Source organism: Phaseolus vulgaris, chromosome 6 (genome assembly GCF_051622355.1).
Source record: "Phaseolus vulgaris cultivar YP4 chromosome 6, ASM5162235v1, whole genome shotgun sequence".
Lineage (NCBI taxonomy): Eukaryota > Viridiplantae > Streptophyta > Magnoliopsida > Fabales > Fabaceae > Phaseolus > Phaseolus vulgaris.
Window position 1 is genome coordinate 14,173,318 of NC_143503.1, and position 8,962 is coordinate 14,182,279.

Below are 8,962 nucleotides of genomic sequence, written 5' to 3' on the forward strand. Positions count from 1 at the left end.
TTCTTAGGATCAACTTGAGCTGGATTTGAAAGGCACTTTACTTTAGAATTGGATCAATGTTCTAATTCAAGAACTCACCAAAACTTAGCACCAACCAAGACTCATATGGAAGTCCATGTTTTGTCAAATTGAATCAAAACACAAGGAATGAAGAACAAGAATTAAAACTGGACAGAAATTAAAAGCTAGCTACTGTACCAAACAGAATTAAGAACACAAAGCTGGAAACACAAAATTAAATGGTAGAAAAAGAAGTAAAACTCTAGGAATCAAAAACTGTCGAATGGAAAATTGAAGAAAAGTGAAGAAGAACACTTATAGGAAGATGCTTGCTGGATTTTGAGGATTGGAAGAAGCCATTCACGCCACTTGGAACCTTGACCCAAGATAAGTGATGGAGTGCCACCACTTGAAGCTCACCATAGCTCACAAGATAAGGCAAAGAAGAGGAAGACTCAAAACTCACAAATTCTCTCCAAATTTGAGTATAGTCTCTCTACTATAAAATTCCAATCTGAATTGTACAAGCTAAGCACCTTTATTTATAGCCTAGAGGTGCTGAAAAATAGGTGGGAAATTTCAAATAAAACTCATTTGAAATTCCCACCAAAAACAAGTCACATGGGAGGTGTGACCTTTTTCTACTATGACACCTCCTAAAAACTACACCTACACCCCCCTACTAAGTCACATGGACAAAGTGACTCTCTCTAATACATTCACACCTATTTATTTAATATCCACACCTCCTACAAGAGTCATTCAAATGATGCTCTTTTATTTAATGCTTGGCCTTGCCCCTCATGGTTTGGACTTGGGCTTCTTGGGCTTGGGCTTAGGCTTTGGGCTTGGGCTTCTTGGGCTTGGGCTTATGCTTTGGGCTTGGGCCTCATCTTTTGCAAAGACTAATAAGAAGAACTTTAAATGCTTTGGCCCTTGTCCATTTCTTCTATTGATAACATCTTTTTGATTCTCATCACAATTACACGCTTAAAACCGCCATTTTATATAATGCATAATATGGCGTCTGCTACAACGGTTCTCAATTGACCGCCACATTAAACTTTGTGGCGGCAAGAATTCTGGCGGTACGCGGTACCGCCACAGACGTATAATGCGGCGGTTAAAAACGTCAGTTTTTACAAAAATAACCGCCGCATTATACACGTTTTTTTTTATAGTGTCAAATCTTAACAAACCATTAATTGCCTTTAAAGATTGGTCAAAACATTAAAAACAGGAGCGTAAACAGTTGGAAAATCATTTAATGCTTAGTCAAAGCACAAGACAGTTTTTCTGTTATGGTACCAAAACAAACAATCGGTTGTTTCCACGAATCAATCGGTTGTTTTGATTTTGACAGCTCAACCATTTGAAAAACAGTTTTCAACCTTTTCTAAAAACACCTAAGTATAAAACAATCGGTTGTTTCGACAAAACAATCGGTTGTTTTTCACTTAGTTTGAAAAACACTTTTCTTTTAAAAAGATTGAGAATGCCTATGTTTTGGATTCAATCAAGAGTGGATTACAAAACTCAATCTACCCCAGATCCTATCTAAGACAACTCAGCAATAGCAAACACAGCCTTCAATATCCTTCAAAGGGTTTTGGATTCTTCAAAGCTTGAACACCACTTGGTTCAACAGCTTCAAATTTGATGCTATGGCTGGTATGGTGCACCTGAAGGTGTTGATGCGCTGCCAAAGCTAGTGTGTATGTTTCTCTTGTGTGGAAAGAGCTGCTGGTTTGCAACAAGAGGCCATCAAATGTAGCAGGATTTTGTTATTGTTATTTTTTAGCTTGGCCTCCAATGCATAATACAAGGGGTTTAATATGGTATTTGTTTTAAGCTTCAAAGAGGGCTTAAGTCTTGGACGATGCTATTGTTTGGAGAGGTACGTTTTCAGGTTTTGTGCGGTAGATGTAGGGTAAACTCAATCAAGTGCATTGGATTGTTTGCCTATGTATGGAGCTCCGAAAGGTTCACCTCAAGGTGCTGATATGCCGCCAAAACTGGGCTGGAAAGTGCTGCTGGTTGGTGCTTCCAACAAGGGGCCATCAAATGCAGCACATCTTTTTTACTTGTGATAGGGTGAATTCTTGGAGCTGTTGAGTTCCTTTTTGATAATGTGTTTTGGGTTTGGTCTAGGTTTCTTTTTGGTGCTTAGTTTTGGGTCTTGTGTTGACTTTTAGGCTCCGTTTGTTTCGAAGCGGAGAAAGGCACGGAAAGACTGTGTGCAATGAAATGCAAATGAATCCACGTAATAAAAACAAAAGTGCACACAAATCGAAAATATTTTTGCATCCAAAACTTTCTTCGCAAATATGAGAAGAAAGTTGTATATTTTTATGTTTTTTAATTAATTAACCTTAAGTTACTCTTTTACCCTTTTTATTTTAAACTTAAATTATTATTATTGTATTTAAAATATAATTAAAATATAAATATAAATATAAAAAATATAATCAAAATTATAAAAAAATAATTATTATAAAAACATAATTAATCATATTATATATAATAAATTATAAATATAAATAATAATAATAAAAATAAATATATTTTTTAATAATTAAAAAATAAATTTATATAATAATTATATTAATTAAAAAAGGAAAGATAAAATAATAATATTATTTAATATAAATTGTTTTTATCAAATATTTATAATTATAAATATTTAAATAATATTTTAATTAAAAATAATTATAATTTATAAATAAATATGTAAGGGCAAATATGTAAAGTTACATTTTTATCAATTAAAAAAAATACAATTTCAATCATACCCATCACATCACTCACAAACTTTTATAAACTTTCCTCATACTTTCCACTCTATTTACCTTAATCCAAACACCCCAACTTTCTTTACACTTTCCCTTCAAATCATCTCAAATTCACTCCCTCCTTTCCACTCCCTCATCCAAACAAAGCCTTAGTGGGCTGGAGGGTTTGTGGTTTGTTACTATAGTAAGTTTGCTTTGGTAGGAAATTGATGTTGTTTTTGTTTTCGGTTTTGTATACAGGTTGAAATATTATTGAAGTGGTCCCTTTAATTCAATTAATTATTTGATGATAAAAAAAGTAAAAAAAAAAAATTAATCATTTTTTTATTAATAATAAATAAATAAAATAAAATGGATAGGAGTGTTATTACATTGATTTCTTTAGATGTTTTTTTTTTTTTGTTATAATGTAGGAAGTCGATTTTATTCTTTTCTCACATATCATTCGAGTCTTCGCACATGAACGAAAACAAACACGCTCCACAGTCTGTTTTTTTATCCAAGTTAATAAATAAGTTTCAGAAAGATTTTACATTAAACCACGTATTAAAGTCTGTTTATTTTTCTTCCGTGCAAGTTTCATTTTTACATCTTTTAGTAACAACTTCTAAAAATCAACCAAATAATCTCAATTCATTCGAAACCGCCCTTTAAATATATTTATTTTGATCGATTCATCTCTTTTTATAGTAATTTTCTAACATCTGTTAACATTCGGTACGAGGAGAACTTTAATTATCCAAAAACCATTTTCTATTTCAACAGATTTTATAAAAATCAAAATCTAGTTTATAGATAAAAGACCCTTTTCCTTTTGACTTTGAAGTTCAATACGGTAAACCCTAATATCAGGAATTAAAATAAAATAAAAGTTTTATAGAAGACTAAAATGAGATAAAAAAAAATTATTGGATAGTATTAAAACAAAAAGAAAACAAGTGTTAGTCTTATATTTAAAGTGAGAATTTATTTCTTAAGGATGCTACAAAATGATAGTGATCCATTAAAAAATAAATTTTTTATATCAGAACAAATTTATTAATACTAGTATATGTGGTCTTCATGAGATGGTTGTTGTTGCACAACCAAAACTGAAGCCGTAGTATCTGTATCATGTGAAGCAAGCAAATCACCAATGACCCCTAGCTCTGAATATTCAGTCCAATCCTCCAACCCAAATGTCTGAGGAGATCTAACCCCATAGCGTCTACCAACTACAATAAAATCAAATTTGTTGGCTATATCTTTGATCAGAAACATTGTTTGTGATGCATCTCCTATAGTAATCTCTTCATATCTAATATTTTCTAGATTAACATGAGCTCCATTTATTTCCCTCAACGCTTCATCATCAATCATGTGATCCCAATTCGAGCTATCTTTGTCATGTGCCAACAACCTGAACACAAACAACCTATTATCAGCATCTTTGGCAAACCTCCTAGCCAAGCACAAAGCCTCTCTGTCATCAGGTCCACCCAAGAAAACCATGGCTGCTCTGATACTTGTTGAGTTGAAGCTGGGGCCACGGTTCACTAGAATCCCAATAGAGCAAGGTGCCCTTGCCAAAATCTTTTCATTAAGTGCCCTTATGTTGCTATCCTCTGACTCAACTGAACCATCCCCTCCCCATTTGACATGAAATGGAAGGACTATAAGGGCTGCACTTGTGTCCAAAGCAAGGTTGCAGACATCTTCATGCATGAATATCACTGGGGATATGGCAGTGTAGGTGTTGGCAGTGACACAACCAACATAGTCACGTTCGAAAAGGTCAAAGGCTACAATGAGTTCCCCAGAGTAGTTGTACGAGGATGATGCACTTTGCTGAAGTTTGTGTTCAATGAAAATGGGATTTGACCTTCCAACTAGCTCCATGAGGTGCAAAATTTCTGCCACTAGTGGGTTATCTGGTGCAGGAGAACAAAATTCGAGCACGTTTTTTATGTGAGTCGAGTGCCATGGCTTGTGGATGCATGCAACTATCCGAAGCTCACTGTGTTTCAAGTTCATGATGTTCCTATTCTGGTACCCTGCGTATTTCCTTGAAGGGTCATACAATGCCCTCACACCAAGCGTCGAAATTGTACCTAGGACCAACACTGAGATGATCATAACGTCTACTATTATTCTACTTTGTGTCTGCAATGGTTCGAGTAGTTAGAGTTAGTTAAATAGTTCAACAACTGAACAAAGAATTGCTAGAAGCAAATTTGATGCTGCTATTACAAATAATTAATTATTATATAGATTAAATTACCATTGTTTCGTAGATGAGGAGATAGGAGCAGATATCCACAATCCCTTTGCAGCTCAAAATGAGAGCAAGACAAAAGCCATCCTTGAAGGGAATTTTACAGTATCGGCAAATTCCCATGCACAAAACCCACCTAATCAAGTGCACAACAACAATGACACAAGATATGGCGATTACTAGGGAGAGAGAGTTCCATTTGGTGAGATCCATCTTCATGGTGCAACTTGTGAGAAACATTGAGGACAGAAAGCACTTGGAGAACAACTCAAGTTGGGTAACCAGTTGAGAACCCAAAGGAGGACCCTCAGGGACTGCAAGCCCAAAAATAATAACCCCTACTAAGAAGGATTCACCAAAATACCTGGCAAAGTAGCCCAATCCCAAGAACACTACTATGATGCCATAGATGTATGCCTTGTTCACAGATCTACCTTCTGGGGTCTTCTTCACTATCCACCTCATTGCAGGACGACCAATGAGTAGAATGAAGGTTATGAAAGCAAGAAATGCCCCCACGTGTCTCATACGGATACCCATGTTCACCTCCTCCCTGCCAAAAAACGCAGCACCAACTCCTGCCCAGATTGCACCTGATGATAAAATGCAAATAACATTACTCACACAACAAAACATCTTTTCATCTCAAACTTATTATAAACCCATTTCTACAAGTACAAAAACTTACTCTATGTTCAATTGTTAACAAAGAATGTCAATCTATATGTGTTAGACTGTTGCATGCATAACAAATTGTTGTTGAACTTTGTTCTTACTGTATTAATGAGTCATTTCTTTACACAGAGGACCAAAATGGTTTAATTTTGGAAAATAGAAGATGAACTCTGCTGTTACAATTTGATAGGGATCAAAACACATCTATTAAATTAGTAATATTTTTACCACACAAATAATTAATATAAGTAGAGTTATAATAAAAAATTTACAGGTATAGATTAAATGGAGAATTTACTACGCAGATTAAAATTTTCTTACAGTTAATTTTTAGGGCAATAGTTATGTCATTTTGTTTTTCCATACTAACGAGAAATCATGCAATTACTAGTCAAAAATTTATTTTTCATAATATAAGTAAATTCCAAAAATTTCTAAAATAACCTTTTTAAAAGAGTTATCTTAACTTCCATAATCTAGAATAATTATTTTGGATTTTGAAATTGCAATTTAATATTTTTAAATACTAATTTTAAGAGAAGTTAATAATAAATTGAATTAAATTTTGAATAACGGAATTTGACCAAATTTTTAACTAAATTTTTAATGAATAAAAATATATAATTTTTTAATAAAACAAATCATGTTTAAAAAATATAATTAAATTTTAAATACTTAAAATAGAATCGTTATTTTTATCTTTTAGTTATCTTCCAATCAATCATATTAACTTTTAAAAAAATAAATTAATTAATCAACTTGAATGAGATAAAAAAAAAAATAGCAACAAATGCAAAAAAATAAAATAAAAATAACAATAGCAACACAAATCTTAAATAAAAAATAAAACATTATAAATACTCGCAAACCTTTAAATAAAAATTGAATTGAAAATATTCTACACTTATAAAAGCAATTATTATAAAAGCTATTGCAAAATAAAATTGATCCCATCTGAAAACTTTTATGATAGATTAACGTGAAAGAATTAAATTGTTGGGTTTGTTTATTGGATTGTGAGGTTACCTGAAACATCGTTGACAAAAGATGCAGAGAGTGCGAGGCGTCCGAGTTCAGAGTTGAGGATTTTGAGGTCATTGAGCAACGATGAAATGACAGCGAAGGAGCAACTACTTTGAGTTATGAAGACCACAGTTAAACCCGAAATCTCGTCTCCGACGATGCTCTTCCACATGGGCCTGAACAAGTTCATGCTCCCACACCCCAAAATTATGGGAATGAAATAGGAGCAAAGTCCTATCACCCAAGCCTTTCTCCCTGTTTTCGTGATCAATCTTAGGTCCATCTGCACTGAGTTCAGGAAGAGGTAGAATGAGTACCCCAACGATGACACTGTGTTTAGGATATCTGCACTCCCAAAGGGGAACAGCATCTTCTTGTACTTTTCCCATGGTCCTGCGGGAATTGATGGCCCCAGCAGAAGACCAGCCTGAAAAACAAATCAAATAATCTCATTCATGTCAAACATATTCCTGCATTTTCTTACTTTTATCATCATCACTATAAAAACATATCTCTCAATGCATCACCAGATTTTGATTTCTGGTGTGGCTAGCAAGGTTCCTACTGTTGGAGGGCACGGTGGAGCTGTATATTTGGCTTTGGACAATCATTTAGATTTCTTTCTACAAGCCAATCTATATATAGGAGTATAGAATTATGTTGCTATGATTCGAGTTTACTTTTAGGTTTGGTTTTGGAATATAAAGTCTTAAACATCTTTAAATATTCTATTTAATTTAATTTATTATTGTTGATAAAAAATGTTGTAAGTAGATTAGATTAGATTGGATTGAAAATGATTTTACCTAAAGAAGTTTGGATTATGTTTTTTAACTTGTTTATTAATAATGGGTCAAATTAGGTCAACAAAAATTTAATGGTTTAATATTATTTTTTTTCTTTTCAAATTTTCTTAAATATAAATTAAAAATATGCAGGTCAATTGACAGGAGTTACTTTTATAATTGAGCATGTTTTAAATGTCAACATTTCACGTAAAAAAACTAGAAAAAATTATAAGCTAAACTATTTTGCTTTTGCTTTTGCTAAGCGACAAATGCCATATAGTATTTGGGTGTTAATTGATGGATTCATCGTTTAGGGTAGCCAAGCACCATTTCAAAACAGCTGTGGTAGAGGTCATTAAGTTATCTGGGCTGCAGTTTTTGGTTTTTGTTTTTTGGCTGGATGATTAAGTTTGTTTGCTTATGTGCTTAATCACATAGGTTGTTATTACAAACATTTGCTGGATCAGATGATTACAAATTTTTGGTGGGTGGGGTGATTTTCCATTCATATTTTGGAGAATTTGAGATGACAACTTGATTTTATCTTTATTTTTTTAAAAGAATTGAAGTATCTCTAATACTTTCATTTATATTATTATTTATTGTTGATAAAAAAATTCATCCTACACATTTAGCAAAACCAAAAACGTTTTCATTTGAATATAACAAAACTAGAATGATGGTATTGAAACTAGCAAAATAAAAGTGATGAGTATGTATATATAGAACAAAGGATAGATACCAACCATGACTTGTGAAACGAAATAAGGGATCCCTAATTGTTTGAGAATGAAATGAAAGCTTTGCGTGACGATGAAGATGATAACTATTTGAAGCTGAAGAATGGTGTATGAAGATTGTGAAGGTATTGAACTAGCATGGCTCCACATGCCATCAGATACTATCTTCATTGGATGATTCACGCACACATTGTAGACCTGATATCCCAATAATGGTACTTCGTGCAATAACGTGACTGAAGAGAAGAGTGTGTGGTTCGCATCCATCTTGGTGGGACGAACAAGGACTTCAACAAGGTCACACCAATTGAAGAAATATGAATTGCTTGCTATGAAGAGAAAAGGTTTACTAGGTAGATTGATGAAAACAAGAATTAGGGTTCTGCAACCTAGATAGAAAGAAACAAGGTGCAAAACCTTAGAGTCAACAAATTTTTCATTGCTTTATTAGGGAACCTTGCTTAGTTGTTGGACAATAGATTGTTACCTTTCCCTTCTAGAAAACAACTTGTCAATGCTTTTTCCATGAATTTTTAACATCTGTTGTTTGTTTATGTTTGGGAAATCCTTTTTCTTTTCGCTGTAATTTTTTTTATCATCTTTTTAAGGCTTCAAATTAACTTTTTCATTCCTATTTTCATCAATATGTAACTTTGGTCCCTTAAAAGAAATTGTATATTTAGTTTTTCG

General features: G+C 33.1%; 1 protein-coding gene across 1 annotated transcript; it reads right to left on the bottom strand.

Annotated features, from left to right (window-relative positions):
• Positions 1-3,836: 3,836 nt before the first annotated feature.
• Positions 3,837-8,602, bottom strand: LOC137833258 (cation/H(+) antiporter 4). Its single transcript, XM_090303843.1, has 4 exons — positions 8,279-8,602; positions 6,748-7,171; positions 5,053-5,639; positions 3,837-4,934 (listed from the first exon to the last, which is right to left on the bottom strand). The coding sequence occupies exons 1-4, from the start codon at positions 8,537-8,539 to the stop codon at positions 3,837-3,839; spliced, it is 2,370 nt and encodes a 789-aa protein (XP_090159969.1). The 5' UTR covers positions 8,540-8,602.
• Between the last annotated feature and the right edge of the window lie 360 nt (positions 8,603-8,962).